The sequence below is a fragment of the Bubalus bubalis genome, chromosome 2 (genome assembly GCF_019923935.1).
Source record: "Bubalus bubalis isolate 160015118507 breed Murrah chromosome 2, NDDB_SH_1, whole genome shotgun sequence".
In the NCBI taxonomy this organism is placed as follows: Eukaryota; Metazoa; Chordata; class Mammalia; order Artiodactyla; family Bovidae; genus Bubalus; species Bubalus bubalis.
This window is the reverse complement of record NC_059158.1, coordinates 125,292,892-125,310,412: the sequence shown is the minus strand read 5'-3', so window position 1 is coordinate 125,310,412 and position 17,521 is coordinate 125,292,892. Positions and strand designations below refer to the sequence as shown.

The 17,521-nt window shown below is 44.2% G+C and overlaps 1 protein-coding gene across 17 annotated transcripts in view; it reads left to right on the top strand.

Annotated features, from left to right (window-relative positions):
- CLASP1 (cytoplasmic linker associated protein 1) overlaps positions 1–11,409 on the top strand; it is a 268,954-nt gene extending 257,545 nt beyond the window's left edge. For all 17 annotated transcript variants that reach the window (XM_044936544.2, XM_044936533.2, XM_044936541.2 and 14 more), the window contains one exon: positions 8,440–11,409. In XM_044936544.2, the coding sequence (XP_044792479.1) occupies positions 8,440–8,526 (87 nt within the window). In that variant the 3' untranslated portion in view covers positions 8,527–11,409. The remainder of the gene's footprint in view (positions 1–8,439) is intronic.
- The last annotated feature ends 6,112 nt before the right edge of the window (positions 11,410–17,521 follow it).

Below are 17,521 nucleotides of genomic sequence, written 5' to 3'. Positions count from 1 at the left end.
TTTTTTAGTAGAACTGCAGGATCATATGATAACTGCCGGCTGCACCATCTTAGATTCCCACCGACGTGCACAGGGTTTTAGTTTCTCCACATCCACTTGTTATCTTCTCTTTGGTAGCCATCCTCATGGCTGTGTGAGGCAGTATTTCATTTGCTTTGCATTTCCCTAATGATCCGTGATGTTGAGCATCTTTTCATATGCTTGTTGGCCAGTTGCATATCTTCATCAGAGAAATGTTTATTCTAGTCCTTTGCCCATTTTAAAATTATGTTGCTTGGTTTTGTTGTTGTTGATGTTATTGTTGAATTAACAAGTTCTGTCTATATTCTGGATATTAACTCCTTGACCTTTGATGCACAACTTTTTTTAATTTTAGTGAAATCCAATTTGTTATTTTTTTGCCTATGCTTTTGCTGTCATATTCAATAATCAATTGCCAAATCCATAGTGAAGCTTTTGCCCTTTGTTTTCTTCTAATCGTTTTATAGTTTTAGCTTTTAATGGAGGTCTCTGATCGATTTTGAGTTAATTTTTGTATATGGTATTAGGTAAGAGTCCAGCTTCATTCTTTTGTGTGTGGATATTCAGCTTTCCCAGTTCCGTTTGTTGAAAAGACTTTCTGTTTCTGCAGAAAACCGCATTGGGATTTTGATAAGGATTCCATTGAATGTATAGATAGCTTTGGGTAGTTTTGATCTCATAATGTTGTCTTCCAACCCATGAACATGGGATATCTTTTTTTAACCTCTATATGTAATGAGTTGTTTTTAATTTGTAATTGAGATAAAAATGAACATATGAAATTGTATTAGTTTTGGATGTACAGCATAATTATTTGATATTTATTTATATTGCAAAATGATCACCCAGTAAGTCTAGGTAACAGCTGTCATACACATAGCTACACGATTTTTTTTTTTTCTTGTGATGACAGATTTTAAGATCTACTCCGTTAGTGACTTTCACATATACAGTATTTTTACTATAGTCACCATACTGTACAGTACACGGAGTGTCTTTTTGTTTGTGTTTTTAATTACTTTCAATAAAATTTGGTAGTTTTTCTTGTACAGTTCTTTCACTTCCTTGTGTTAATTCCTAAGTGTTTTATTCTTTTTGATTCTATTGTAAATGGAATTGTTTTTCTTAGCTTCATTTTTAGTGTACAGAAGTGCAATTGATTTTTGCTCATTGATTTTGTAGTCTGCTAGTTTGCTGAATTTCTTTATTAGTCTTAACAATTTTTTGTGGAATTGTTGAGATTTTATACATATGAGATCACAGTCATCTCTTGGTATCCCACAGGGATGGGTTTCAGAACCTGTCACAGATAGCAAACTCTGCACGTGCTCAAGTCCTATACCTGTCGTTCTGCATCTGGGATTTTTCAGCTGACCACAGATTGTGTCGTGCTGTGTGTATTGAAAAACATCCATGTATAAGCGCATCTTCATAGTTCAAACCTGTGTTGCTCAAGGGTCAACTGTATATCATCTTTGAACAAAGATAATTTTGCTTCTTCCTTTCCAATGTGAATGCCTTTCTTTCCTTTTCCTGCCTAATTGTTCTGGCTGGAACTTACTATGTTAATAGAAATGGTGAGAGCAAGCATCCTCTGCCTTGTTCCTCATCTTAAAGTTGTCAGTCTTTTACCATCGAGCATAATATTCACTGTGTGGGTCTCTTATATATAACTTTTGATATATTGAGGTACAGGCATAGAGATGGTATGGATTTGGTTCCAGACAGTTGAAATAAAGCAAGTATTGCAATAAAGCAGATTGCACAAATTTTTTGGTTTCCCAGGGTGTATAAAAGTTATATGTGTACTATACTGTAGTCTGTTAAGAGTTCAGTAGCATTATGTCTGAAAATATCAATATCTTAACAGAAATGCTAGCCAGCATCTGGGCTGTCAGTGAGTCATAATCGTTTTGCTTGTGGAGGGTCTGGCCTCTATGTGGATGGCTGCCGGCTAATCAGGGTGGTGGTTGCTGAAGGCTGTAGTGGCTGTGTCTTATTTTAAGACAACAATGAAGTTTGCCGAATCAATTGACTCTGCTTTCACAGTTTCTCTGTAGCAGCAATACTGTTTGATAGCATTTTATACACAGTAGAAAAAATTGAAGTCAATCGTCTCAAACCTGCCTCTGTTTAATCAACTAAGTTTATGTAATATTCTAAATCCTTTGTTGTCATTTCAACAGTCTTCACAGCATCTTCACCAAGAGTAGATTCCATCTCAAGAAACCACTTTGTTCATCCGTAAGAAGCAGCTCCTTATTCCCTTAAAGTTTTACCATGAGGTTTCAGCAGTTCAGTCCCATCTTTAGGCTCCACCTCTAATTCTAGTTCTCTTGCTGTTTCCATCACATCTGCAGTTCCTTCCTGCACTGAAGTCTGGAACCCCTCAAAGTCATCCATGAGGGATGGAATCAACTTCTTTCACACTCCTGTTAACGTTGATATTTTGACTTCTTTGTTCTTCATGGCATCTAGAATGTTGAACCCTTTCTAGAAGGTTTACAGGTGACTGCCCAGATCCATCAGAGGAGTCACTACAGCAGCAATTGCCTTACAAAATGTTTTTCTTAAATAATAAGACTTGAAAGTCAAAATTAGTCCTTGATCCTTGGGCTGCAGAAGGAGTGTTAAGTTATTATTAGCAGGCGTGAAATCAACCTTAATTTTGTACATCTTCATCAGAGCTCTTGGGTGACCAGGTACACTGTCAGTGAACAGTAATATTTTGAAAGGAATCTTTTTTTCTGAGCTGTAGGTCTCAACAATGGGCTTAAAATATTCAGTCAGTCCTGTTATAGACAGATGCACTGTCATCCAGGCTTTGTTGTTCCATTTATAGAGCACATGCAGAGTAGATTGAGCATAATTCTTAAAGAGTCCTGGGATTTTCAGAATGGTAAGTGAGCACTGGCTTTATTTTAAAGTCACCAGCTGCATTAGCTCCTAATAAGAGTCAGCCTCTGAAGTTTTGAAGCCAGGCATTGACTTCTCCTCTCTGGCTGTCGAAGTACTACATGGCATCTTCTTCCAATATAAGACTATTTGCCTGTGTTGAAAATCTGTTGTTTCATGTGGCCACCTTCATGAATTGTCTTGGCTAAATCCTCTGGATAACTTGCTGCAGCTTCTGCATCAGCAGTTGCTGCTTCACCTCACACTTTAATGTTAGGGAAACAGCATCTTTCTTTAAACCTCATGAACCAACTTCTGCCAAGTTCAGACTTTTTTCCAGCAACTCGTTCATCTCTCTTAGCCTTCCTAGAATGGAAGGAGAGGGTCTCGATCTGTATTAGGTTTTGGCTTAAGGGAATGTTGTGACTGTTTGATCTTCTATCCAGACCACTTTCTCCATATCAGCAGTAAGGCTATTTTGCTTTTGCTTTCTTATCATTCATGTGTTCACTGGGTAGCACTTTCAGTTTCTTTTGAGAACTTTTCCTTTGCATTCACAACTTGGCTAACTGTTTGACACAAAAGGCCTGCTTTTGGCCTGTCTCAACTTTCAATGTGCAGTTCTTTCTAAGCTTAATCATTTCTAGCGAGAGAAGAGCAACTCTTGCACTTAAACGCTTAAGGCCATGGTAGGGTTTTTAATTGGCCTAAGTTCAATGCGATTGTGTCTTGGGGAATATAGGAAGGCTCATGTACAGGGAGAGAGACAGGGACATGGTGCAGCAGTCAGAACATGCACATCTATGGATGAAGTTTGCTGTCTTCATATGGACGTGGTTCATGGCACCGCAAACAACTGCTGCAGTTGTAATATCAAAGAACACTGACTGCAGATCACCACAGAGTATAATAATGATGAAAAAATCTGAAATAATTGTAGGAATTACCAAAATGGGACAGTGACATGTAGGCAGCAAATGCTGTTGCAAAGTGGCGCTGATGAACTTGCTTGATGCAGAGTGTTCACAGACCTTCAATTTGGGGGGGTGGGGGGGGAAGGACTATCTTCAAAGTATAATAAAGTGAAGCACAGCAAAACAAAATACACCTGTACTTTCCTTCTATTCCTAGTTTGTGTGGTATTTTTATTTTGAAAAAGTATTGAATTTTGCCAAATACTTTTTCTATGTCAATTGAAATGATCCTTTGATTTTTTTTCCCCTTTCATTCTGTTAATATGGTATATTCAGTTCAGTCGCTCAGTTGTGTCCGACTCTTTGCGACCCCATGAATTGCAGCATGCCAGGCCTCCCTGTCCATCACCAACTCCCAGAGATCACTCAAACTCATGTCCATCGAGTCAGTGATGCCATCCAGCCATCTCATCCTCTGTCGTCCCCTTCTCCTCCTGCCCCCAATCCCTCCCAGCATCAGAGTCTTTTCCAATGAGTCAACTCTTTGCATGAGATGGCCAAAGTACTGGAGTTTCCGTTTTAGCATCATTCGTTCCAAAGAACACCAAGGCTGATCTCCTTCAGAATGTGGTATATTATATTTATTAATTTTTGTATGTTGGATCACTGTTGGAATATTGATCTGTAGTTTTCTTATCTTTATCTGACTTTGCTGTCAGGACAATGCTGACTTCATAGCATGAATTCAGAAGTGTTTTTTCCTCTAAATTTTCTAGAAAAAATTGAGGATTGTATTAGTTCTCTAAATGTTGGTAGAATTCACCAGTGAAGCCATCTGGTCTGGGCCTTTTCTTTCTCAGATTTTCAATTACTGATTCAATCTCTTTACTAGTTACAGGTCTGTTCATACTTTCTCTTTCTTCATGATTCAGTCTTGGTAGGTTTTGTGTTTCTAGGAATTTGTCCATTTCATCTTGATTATCTACTTTGTTCTTGTACAGTTACTCATAGTATTTTTATCATATCTTTGATTTATGTAGAATCAGTCATAATGTCCCCACATTTGTTTCTGACCAATAATTTGAGTCTTCTCTCTCTTTTCATTAGTTAAAAGTTTGTCAATTTTGTTGACTTTTTTTTCAAAGAACCAGTTTTTGGTTTTGTTATCTCTGTTTTTTGTTTCATTTATATAATCTTTATTACTGTTCTCCCTTCTGCAGGCTTGAAGTTCTGTTCTTTTTCTAGTCCCTTAAGATACGTTGTTAGGTTGTTGATGCGTAGCTTTCTTCCTTTTTAAATGTAAGCCATGCAGCTCACATGCTGTGCGTTTCCCTCGCTGCACTGCTTTTGCTGCATCCCATGTGTTTGTGTTTTCATCCCTTTTGTGTTTTCCTTTTCATCTGTCTCAAGATATTTTCTAATTTCCTTTGTGATTTATCCTTTAACCCATTGGTTGTTGGAATAACACGTGTTGTTCAATTTCCACAAACTTGTGGATTTTTCAGTTTTCTTTCTGCTACTAATCTAGCTTCATCTTTTGTGGTCAGAAAAGGTACTTTGTGACATCTCTTTTTTAATTTATTGAGATTCAATTTGTGGCCTAACATATAGTCTATCTTGGGAAGGTCTCATCTTAGGGTGTTTTGTATATTTCTTTTATATTTAGTTGATTTATTGTGTTGTTCAAACCCTCTATAGTGGAATATTGAAGCCTCCCAACTACTATTATAAAACTTTCTCCCTTCAGTGCTGTCAGTTTTTGCTTCTCTGTTTTGATGGCATATTCTTAGATGTATAATTATAAATATTATAATTTCCTGCTTTGTGGATCTTTTATTAATCCTTCTGTTTCTTATAACCTTTTTTGATTTAAGCTGTATTTTGCCTAATATTAGTATAATTACCTTGTACTCTTGGTTACTATTTGCATGGAATATCATTTTCCATTCTTTCACTTTGAACTATTTGTGTCTTTGGATCTAAAGTGAGTCTCTAGTAGACAAAATATAGTTGAATCATGCTTTTTGAAAAAATCCATTTTGCTGATCTCTGTCTTTTGATTGGAAAATTTAACTCATTCACATTTAAAGCATTTACTGATAAGGAAGAGATTTCTGTCATTTTGGTATTTGTTTTCTGTGTGCATAATAGCTTATTTGCCCCTCATTTTCTGTATTACTGTTTTCTTTTGTGTTTATTTGCTTTTTATACTGAAATGTTCAATTCTTTTCTCATTTCCCTTTGTGTATATTCTATACCTGTTTTCTTTGTGGATTACATTTGACATCCTAAAGTTATAATCCTGTAATTTGAATTTATACCAACTCATTGGGCAAGCTCTCTGAATCCCAGCCATTTCATTTGTAAAATAGGAGAACCTGTTTTGCCTACCTCAGAGGATTGGTTTGATGTTCAAATATGATTAAAGCTTATAAACTCAGGGCTTACAAGGGGTTCTGAGTTGCAAATAACTATTAACAATGTTTAGAAGTTCATTTTAACCTGCCTTTCATAGAAATATAACTATCCTGTTTTCTAGATCACTTTTTTTGTCTTTAAAAAAAACTTGATTCAGTAAGTATGTATTAGGAACCTGCTGCCTTCAGCATGTGGGAAACACAAAACCTTGTTCTCCCCTGAAGTAGCATCAAATAGAGCTGAGGATCAGGACTGGCACATGGGGAGACTTTACAGAGGTCCAGGACTGACCAGTGGACACTGTGAGACAGGTTCTGGTTGCTGGGTCAAGGACCTACTGGAGCAGGAGGAAAGGGAGACTTCCTGGAGGAAGCAGGACTATCCTGGGCCTGGCTAGGCAAGGAGGGAAGGACGAACTACAGGCAGGAGCAGTGTGAACAGCTTGGGTAGGAGAAAGGAGCAGGGTACTCAGGGGACATGTTTTCTAAGCAGGGAGCTACCTGGGAGGTGTATCACTTATTTTGCAGGTGATTGAGTCAAGGCTCAGGAAATGTTTACCTGAGGTCACAGAACTAGTGTTGGAGTTGGTTCTCTGCTGGATCTGCTGAGCCTCAGGCCAGTATTTTGTTGAATGTACCAGGGTTTCTCTTGAAGCTGGCTGGCCCTGGTCATATCCTCCTGAGCCTTAGAGCATTAAGAACCTGTGCAAAGTGAAAGCACCTTAATCAGCACACTGACTATTACGTTAAAAGGTCTAAGATTTTGAAAGGTGTGGAATGAAAGACAAGCTGGGATATGTCGTGTGAATTCATGGCACACTCCCCTGCAGATGAAAAGAGCTAAGTCCTGATGTGGGGAGACCCCAGATGGGCTGTTGCATGAAGCCAGAGAACTCCAGGACGCTCAGGGCAGAGCTCTCAGATGAGCTATACATTCTGGGCTCCATGTCTGTTTGACCATGTGCCTTGCTGGGGCTCAGGGAGCCTGCCTCGTGAGGAGCACTGCTGGTTGCTGGTATCCTTAATATGGTCAGGCACACTATAGACATCAGGTTATTGGTATTCAACAAATATTCTAAGAACTTTTCCTGATAGCTCAGTTGGTAAAGAATCCGCCTACAATGCAGGAGATCCTGGTTCAATTCCTGGGTCAGGAAGATCTGCTGGAGAAGAGATAGACTACCCACTCCAGTATTCTTGGGCTTCCCTTGTGGCTCAGCTGATAAAGAATTCGCCTGCAATGTGGGACACCTGGGTTCGATACCTGGGTTGGGAAGATCCCCTGGAGAAGGGAAAGGCTTTCCACTCCAGTATTCTGGCCTGGAGAATTCCATGGACTATATAACAGTCCATGGGTTCGCAGAGAGTCAGACATGACTGAGTGAGTTTCACTTCACTACTATGTATGTTACATGCTGCTTTAGGTGTTTTGAGGGTCCAGGGGGGCTTAAGTTAGAACCAAATGAGATGTGAGATGTCGAAGGCCTGTTGTGGGGAAGCACTGTGCCCAACGAAGGTATATTGTATAGTGACGCAGCATCTGACCTCTGGAGACTGAGTCTTGTTGGAAGGATCCAGCCCACTGCTGCCCCCAGCACAAGGTGGCATGTGCTGAGCCACAGGGGCAGAGCGGGGTCCCAGGGGCAGGAGGACCAAGGGCACAGATGAGGGCAGCCTGAAGGTGGGCCTCAGATGCTGTGTAAATCAGCAGGTGTCATGTCCGTGGACAGAAGCAGGTGCAGACGAGGTGTGTGATGGGGAAGGAGCAACTTCTGCAAAGGTGTGAGGATAGAAAACCTGACCTCTGACCTTGGCTTAGTTTCTTTATCCCAATAGAGTAGGCATTGCACCCTCTCCTCCTGCTGGCTTGGTTGGAGCCGCACCGGCTGCCTTGCCCCCGAGTGTGTGGGTCTGCCTCTAGAGAGCCTTTTTGCAGGCAGCCCTGAGGCCCACCTCGTGGTAGCAGGTGTCCCTCTTTTCCTGATAACCTCTCATGCCCCCTCCTCTAATCTGACCTCCCGATCGCCCACTGGCCCCAGGCAGGTGGTTTGGACGAGTGGTAGGCACTTAGGGAATGTCTGTGCAGTGACTTTCTCCACTAAGGGACGTACTGTTTTCTTATGGTCACCTGGGCTTTCTTGCTTACTTTCTGATTTTCTTCCTTCTCATCCATTTGTATTTTTTCTTTGCAGATGAAGCTGCTCAACTTATACATAAAGAGGGCGCAGACCACGAACAGCAACAGCAGCTCCTCCTCTGATGTCTCCACCCACAGCTAATGCAACGCCAGAATCTCTGTGTAGCCCTGGAAGCAATCGGTGGTGTCTCAGAGACCTCCCCTCCACTCCCCCTCCAACCCCCCATCGGCTGCCCAGTCAGTACCAGGAGGCCCACAAATATTTATTACAATCAGTATTTTGATCCCTTCCAGCTTTTGTGTAGAATCATACTGGTATTGAATGTAAGGGAAGCAAGGCCTGTATTTCATCTTCCTACAGAACAAAACAAAAGGAACAAGAGAAGAGCCATACTCAAACCGTCTCGTCCAGCCTGCTGAGGTTGTAAAACCGTGTGTGTGGGGTGCAGTTCTTAAAAGTCAGAGCTCTCTAGCTGATACATGGTAGAAAGTAGCGTTTTCTCTTCAGTTAATAACAGGTTTGAGGACGTTGTATTGAGTTGTGTTTCTCTTTCATTCTGGCTCCCTTCCCTCTGGATCTGGCCTTTGTGGGGCAGAGCCCACACCCCTCACAACTGACACCACGAAAGGGTTTTATATGTTTTAGGTTGCATTTTGAGACTACTAAGAATATGAGCCAAGTCTTGGCAAGAAATGAGAAAAAAGCCCGAAGATGGCCTTTTAACGAACATGTCGTATTTTGCTTACACTCTGCAGCCTGGGGGCTGGCACCGTTCACTGCCTCCTTCCAGGATGGGCTCCCGGCTCCTCAAACAGCCCCACCAATGCCACCCCTTCCCCAGAGCTGCCGGGGCAGAGATCTGTGACAGTTGAGATCCAAACACAGAAATCCAGGTAAACGATAGCCTCAGCTAGTGTGTGCTTGAAGTGGGACTTCACGCAGCATTGAAAACACAAGAGGAGCTGCTGGTTTTACTGCTGAGATCCTGGGAAACACTATGGAACAGCACTGCCCCTGGAGGCTCAGGTCTAGTGCCGTCTTGTCTCCTTTCCCCAAGCTGCACCCAAGCTGCTTGATTCCACAGCGTTCTGTCAGTCTGATAATTGGCAACTCTGCCATCTCAGTTTTGACTTCTTTAATTTGGGATTGAGATCAAAGAAAAATCTAAAGAGACCAGGTTATCAGGATCATTTTTTTAAGTTTTGTGAACTGAAGTACGTCCTCGATCATCTGTTGAAATAATCATGGTTTAAGGAAAAAGTAATTATGATGTGCAGCAAATTGCAGAAAAACAGGATTTGAACCAGTTTAGAGTCTGTTTTTCCTTCAGTGAGAAACTTACCCTTTAAAATGTTTTCTTGAGGGTTTCATTGCTTCAGTAAAGTTAACTACAGATGTCAAGTCTGTATAACTTAAGTTTCAAGTAGAATTCTTCAAACCAAATGGAAATTCTTTTTGCAATCATGGAAACATTTTAGACTCTCTGAACTGGTTTTTCCATATTTCCTTATGGAAATTCGTTCAGTTCTTTTTCCCATGCCTGTTCTGATGTTAATTTTTAATGAGGTGTTTGCTGCTCAGGTGCAGAATCTCGACAACTGCCAGTTTGTATGGTTCCCGCCTCTGAGCTCTAGCTTGACGTTGGAAGTCGTGAAAGACACTGTAGCAGAACATAACTTGTTTTCATTCAGAATTTATTTTAGATACTTTATTGGAAATAGGCACTGAAAATGGAGGTCCAGGAGCAGTGAGGCTGGGGTGCCTTCACTGCGTGCGTGTGTGTGTGGGTGTGTGTGTGGGTGTGTGTAGGGGGTATCCTGCACGTGTAGGAGGTGCCCCGCTGCTGCTGTTGAGAGAACTTCAGGGGTGTGTTTTAAGTGATCAAACATTGTTGACTCTTGGCTCAAAACAGCAGGACCAGGCCTTACTTCCATTGATAAATACCATTTGTTTGTTCATATGTCGCTTTCGGGGTTTCTTTCTTACCCCCTATAAACAACTCCCAAGTGTCTGATGACTCTTCTGGGGCAGAAACTGTGTTTTTTCCTGCCTAGTGTGTGTAGAAAGGCCTTTCTCCTTCCCCTTGTGGACACCCAGGTTGCTGCGGCCCCTTACCCTGGAGTCAGGAAGGACCTTGAGCATGGCCGCGTGTCCTCCTGGCGCTCACAAAGGGCTCGCCTTGAATGTCACTTGCCCAACCTCGGTCTCCCAACGCAGAGGGAGCCGCCACCCCCAGGTCTCTGGGCCTTCTGGGAGGAGACTCGCATGCAGCCACAACCTCAGGGGGCCAGCCCCTCCAACCGACAGCTGCAACTGCCCTGCCTGGCCGCCGCCTCCCCGCAGGCCTCCTGTCTGGATGAAACAACAGAACACAAGCGAGCAAAGCACCCAAAACTCTTGTCTGCCTCCCCTGTTCGCCTGACTGTCTGGGGCCCCGAGAAGCCCACTGATGCCACCACTGGGGCCAGGTCGCCTGGCTCCTGCTTCCCCTCCCACTGTGGCCCGCGGGAGGCACACGGCCTTCCTGGGGCACCGTAGCCACAGGCGCCTGCCGCAGCCCCACTAGCTTCTCAGTCATGCAGGCAATGCAGCTGCGCCTGATTTGTCTCCTAAATCTTTTTCTTTCCCCGCCGCCCTTTATTTATCAAGCATAATATTACACATTAAAGAAGAGCAAATAAGAACTTTGTAGAACCTCACCAGGACTTTGCTAACGATGATATTTGAAAATGAGAACAATGCTCTGAAAAATATCCACCACCAAGATAGTTTTGTTGGCACTGTTCACACGCATGGTCCCCCACATCCCCAGGTTGGGTTTTTGTTTTTTGGTTTTGGTTTTTTTGGGGGCTTTTTCATGTTACATCCATATCTGTATTTATATCTTATTTGTTTCACTTTCAAGTGTATCATGGCAAATGTACAGATTTTCTTTTTTTTGTTAATAATGTGCTAGGATTTGCTAAAAAAGGAAACACAAAAACCCTTTTGAGTTTGCCCTAGAATAAATGAGACTTAATTCAGTTTCTGACGTCCAAGTGGTCTATTTTGTTAGATGCCCTGTAGGTAGCATATCCCATCTCTGGGACGACAGAACAAGGCCATGTTTCTGAAGGACTGAGGGGCTATGTTGGGGATCTCATGAGGTCAATTGATGGGACTGCAGGGGGACGCCTGTGCCCTAGGGGCCAGGGGCCGAGAACAGGCCGGAGGCAGGATAGAATTCTGGAGAAGGGTTTGGGGGCCCCCTGTCAGCTGCAGGCCTGCAGAGGAACAGGTGCACGACCAAAGGGTGCTGGCCCCACCTCTTTGGCGTCTCACTTTGATTTAAGAACGATTTTGAGTCTTCACTTCTGTGATGCATCTCAGTTTCCCTGCCTGGTGCCTGTGAGCCCCTTCTCCCCTGTGGCCCACCTCCTCTTGCCCACTGGACGTGAGCTCATGATTGATATAAAAATCAAGAGCTGGGTTCAAATTTCTGCTCTCTCCCTCGCCCCCTCGGGCCACTATTCTCATGGATAAACCTGACTGAGTCGGACCTCGTGGAGGTGCTGGGAGGACCCGTGAGTGACATAAGTGAAGCTGCAGCCTAGCCCTTTGCTGTGGACAAAGGGACACAAAGGAAGCTGAGCCCCCACCCCCCCTCCAACACCCCCTCCCCACCCCTAGGGCCTGGTGTGCCCAGCACCCATTACTCAGGAGCAGTGTGCCATCTCTACATTTGAGTTCCTAACCCCTGCAGCCCCTCTTATCTCAAGGCTGCTCAGCAGCCATGGCTGAGGGGGTGGGCACAGATGCCCGCCATAATCAGTGGGGCTTGACTTGGGATCTGAACAACCTTCTCTCTAGAGGAATGCCCCCTTTCCACTCTCACAGGTCTGCTCTCAAGTGTAGGTTTCAGGACCCCCTGAGGCTGTCCAGGGGTTCCACAGGGAAAACGTGTGACTTCCGCTGCTCTTGCCCTTGCCAGATCATGAGTGGAGGGGGTGGAAAAGTGGAGCAGCGGCTGACAGGCAGCATTAATTAATGTCACGGATGAGGCACTTAGACTTCTGAAGTGTTGTCATCTGTGGCATCTTACTGGTTCTTAGACCAGTCGTGAGATGCAGGTGAAGGACTTGCTGTCATGTCTCCACTCCAGGTGGGCAAGCTGAGACCCAGGCACAGTGCCAGCCGGGTGGAGATGACGGGAGTGGGGGCCTGACCGCAGGCTCCTGCCTCATCCTGCCTCCTCACCCTTCATACATCTCTGACCTCGCTGTGGGCAGCTCAGAGTCCCCTGGGGAGCTGCTGAAGCAGAAGGCAGAGTCCCACCCGGGTGTTGTTTCTGTAGGGCCTGGGGCCTGGGCATTTGTCACTAGTTCCTGGGTGGTGCTGATGCTGACGGACTGCAAGCATAGTTGGAGAATCATTGTGGAACATTTTTCTGAAAACAAGACAGGTGGTTTGGTCCCCAGATTTGGACACTCTTTGAGACAGGCTGTTGCAGCAAATAGCGCTGGACTTCGGGAACATCAGCCATGTATCCAGCTGAGCATCTAGACCAGGACCTCTGTCTGCCGTGAGCAGAGGGAAACCAGGAGTGTCTCGGGCAGAGGGGACGTATGACCCCCTGGGCATAAAGCTTCCCTCCCACCCAGCCTAAGCCTGGACCCGGCCTGCCTTCCCATTTCCTCCAGTATTTATTAACTCCTACTGCAGTGGCTCCAGGCAAGAACGGACAAAGGTCATGTGAATCGGCATCTAATCCCAGATGATGTATTTAAAAAACATTAAAATGCTTCCACACCAGTGCCCTCTGCGGACACCGGGCCTGCTGCCAGTACTGAGGCCCCGGAGGTGGATTCCATGGGACACTGGGCCCCTCTACAGGGGCTGAGTTCCTGAGCATTCTCCCAGCAGCTCTGGGATCCCCCTGCCCCCCTGGGTGTCCCACAGGGGGTGAGGGGTTGGGCAGGAAGGGCTGTAGACCTGGGCCCTGACAGTGTCACCTCCCCCGGCAATGTTCAGGCCCCAGAGGCTGCTTTGCCTGGAGAACTTGGAAGCCTTTGCTGACTTACCTGCCTGAAGCCCCATAACAACCTTGAGAGGTCGGTCCCACGATTACTCCCGTTTTGCAGATAGGAAGTAGAGGCACAGAGAGGTTGAGTAACTTATCTAAGGTCACAGAGCTAACAAAGTAAAGTGACAGTGTTCGTACTCAGTTGTGTCTGACTCCTTGTGACCCCATGACCTGTAGCCTGCCAGGCTCTTCTGTCTGTGACATTCTCCAGGCAAGAATACTGGAGTGGCTTGCCTTTTTCTTCTCCAGGGGATCCTCTCGACCCAGGGATAGAACCTGAGTCTCCCACATTGCAGGCAGATTCTTTACCTTCTGAGCCACCAGGGAAGCCCACAAGAGGCAAAGCTGAGATTCAAACCCAGGACATTCCCTCTGGCCTGAACTAGAGTCTCATCTTATGTCTCTGTCCCTTCTGTTTCCATACACCTCTCATATTAGTGAGGAATGGTGCCTGGTCAGAGGTCTGCTGAGCTGTTTGGCATCACACTCATGGTAAACATTTCTGGAATCCCCCTGGGGTCCAGCACCCAGGCCTCACAAGGAGGGGAAGGCTCACCTGGGCGCAGGATGTCTGGGTTGTGAATCCAACTCTGTTTTGGGGTCTGTGACTTTGGCTGAATGACTCCAAATTAGGATGACCTCAGATTCTTCCTCTAGAATCCTAGTGGCAGAGAATTGAGATGGGTCCAGTGTGTGTGTGTGGGGGGGGGGGGGGGGGGAGGGGTGGGCACATGAAGATTAGCATAAAGTTCTTGGACCCTCAACTCTTAGCTCCCACCTTCCTCTTTCACCCCGTTCTGGGTCACTGCACCCCAATAACTTTCCTGCCTCGGGGCCTTTGCATATTTGTTCTTTTCTCTGATCCCTTTCCTTGCCCCCTTTGTGCGCCCACATACGCACACATACACACCCCAACATGTGGACTTCTTTTGACTAACTTTCATGGGAAATAGATGGGGAAACAGTGTCAGACTTTATTTTTCTGGGCTCCAAAATCACTACAGATGGTGACTGCAGCCATGAAATTAAAAGACGCTTACTCCTTGGAAGGAAAGTTATGACCAACCTAGATAGCATATTCAAAAGCAGAGACATTACTTTGCCAACAAAGGTTCGTCTAGTCAAGGCTATGGTTTTTCCTGTGGTCATGTATGGCTGTGAGAGTTGGACTGTGAAAAGGCTGAGCGCCAAAGAATTGATGCTTTTGAACTGTGGTGTTGGAGAAGACTCTTGAGAGTCCCTTGGACTGCAAGGAGATCCAACCAGTCCGTTCTGAAGGAGATCAGCCCTGGGATTTCTTTGGAAGGAATGATGCTAAAGCTGAAACTCCAGTACTTTGGCCACCTCATGCGAAGAACTGACTCACTGGAAAAGGCTCTGATGCTGGGAGGGATTGAGGGCAGGAGGAGAAAGGGACAACAGAGGATGAGATGGCTGGATGGCATCACTGACTCGATGGATGTGAGTCTGGGTGAACTCTGGGAGGTGGTGATGGACAGGGAGGCCTGGCGTGCTGTGATTCATGGGGTCGCAAAGAGTCGGACACGACTGAGCGACTGATCTGATCTGATCTGATCTGAAAGAGATAAAAGATAAGATTCAGAATTTCTGCAGAGAACTGGAAACTTTAAAAAAGCTACCATAACAAATTTTTTTAAAGGATATGGTACAAGTTTTTAAATTCTTGGATTGAAAAATACATTAACTGCAATTAACTGACTCTATGAGGCAGGGACTTCCCTGGTGGTCCAGTGGTTAAGACTCCACACTTCCACTGCAGGGGGCACAGTTTCATTCGTTGGTTGGAGAACTAAGATCCCACATGCTACATAGTGTGGCCAAAAACAGACAGACAGACAGACAGACAAACAAGGCAAAACAACTCTTTAACAGCAGATTAGACACAGCTGAAAAGATAATGAACTGGAAGGTAGACTAGAAGACAATATCAAGAATAAAGCACAGACATATTTAAAAAATGGAAAATACAGAAGGAATAGTAAGAAACATAGATCTGTAAAAGATGTAAAATCCATATAATGGGAAACTTAGAGTGAAGTAGGAAGAGATTTAAGCAGAAGCAGTATGTTAAAAGATAACAGCTGAGAATTTTTCAAAATTACAAAGACCCCAAACTGCAAATTAAAAATTCCATTGAAGTCCAGTAAGCAGGACTGGGTTGAAAGTACACTTACTTGCATGACCCCATGATTGACTTCATCCTTAAATTTTGTGCTGTAAGCATCTCATTGCCTTGCTCTAATTTTGATCCTTCCAGTAAAGGCAAATAAAATAAGCAAATGTAGGTACATCATAATAAAACGTCATAAAAACAAGACAAAGGGAAAATCTTGAAAGCACTTATAGAAAAACAAAGATTACGTTCAAAGAAGCAATGAGACTATCAGCTGACTTTTCAGCAGAAACAATAGAAAAACAGAAGAAAATGGAATTCTATACCCAACAAAAACATCCTGTCTGGCAGAATATGAAATAAAATTTCACACAAATAAAAAGCAATAAAATTCTTCATGGGTAGACCTGTATTTTAGAAAATGTTAAAGGGATTCCTCCAGGCAGAAAGAAATGATCTCAAATATTAGGATTTTGTTACAGAAAGGACTATGCTGCTGCTGCTGCTACTAAGTTGCTTCACTCGTTTGCAACTCTGTGTCACCCCATAGACGGCAGCCCACCAGGCTCCTCTGTCCCTGGGATTCTCCAGGCAAGAACACTGGAGTGGGTTACCATTTCCTTCTCCAATGCATGAAAGTGAAAAGTGAAAGTGAAGTCACTCAGTTGTGTCCGACTCTCAGCAACCCCATGGACTGGAGCCTACCAGGCTACTCTGTCCATGGGATTTTCCAGGCAAGAACACCGGAGTGGGGTGCCATTGCCTTCTCCGCACAGAAAGGACTATAGATTGATTGAAATGGTAATTATGAGGACGATTTAAAAGATTCTGTGTGAAAAAAACAACAATAATAATGTCCTGTGGGGAGTTTCTTGGCAGTCCAGTGGTTAGGATTCCAAGTTTTCACTACAGGGGGCACAGGTTTGATCCCTGGTTGGGGAACTAAGATCCCACAAGCTGTGCCCACCCCCCTCCAAAAAAAAGCCTCATGGAGTTTAAAATGTATATGGAATTAAAAATCCATAAAAATGGCACAAAAATTAAAAGGGATCCAAATGAAGTCAAGTGTTCTATAGAAGAAAATAAAAGTACTGATTAACATTTGGTTTTGAAAAGTTACCGATGGACTTTGAAACTTTAAGAAAAACTTAAAAATAAAGTCGCAGGTTCAGATATTTGGTGTATGTGCTTGGCTGAGGAGCCAATGGGGCGAAGCTACCTACCATCTGTGGGATTATGACTGAACGCCTCTAAGTCAGAATGCTGCCCAGGCAGAACGATCCGGCAGCGCCGCGAGAGTCTCGTTTGGCCTCGGAAGCCTCGGTTGGCCTCGGATAGCCGGTCCCCCGAGGTCCCCGGCGGCGGGACGTCGCCCGCGTCCCTCGGGGCGGGGCGCGGGTCTGTGCGCCGCGCGTCGGGACCAGGGTCCGGTGCGGAGAGCCCTTCGTCCCGGGACACCGGGCGCGGCCCGAAAGGCGACCGCCCCCTCTCCCGTCACGCACCGCATGTTCGCGGGGAACCTGGTGCTAAACCATTGGTAGACGACCTGCTTCTGGGTCGGGTTTCGTACGTAGCAGAGCAGCTCCCTCGCTGCGATCTATTGAAAGTCAACCTTCGACACAAGGGTTTGTAAAAAAATAAATAAAGTTGAAACAAGGTGTAACTTTCAAACTAATATAAAGGAAGAGGTTTTATAATAAAAACAATTCATTCTAAAGAAGTCAAAATTAATAGAAAAGGAAATAGGAAAAATGGAAAGCACATAGTAAGATGTTAGATATAAGCCAATATCCTACTAATTACATTAAATACAAATGGGACAGAACACAACAATGAAATGACAAAAATATTAGACTGGATTTTAAAAAACCACAAGTATATGTTCTTTCCAAGAGATAGATCTAAACTTGAGTACACAGGTAAGTTGAAAATCAGGTTAG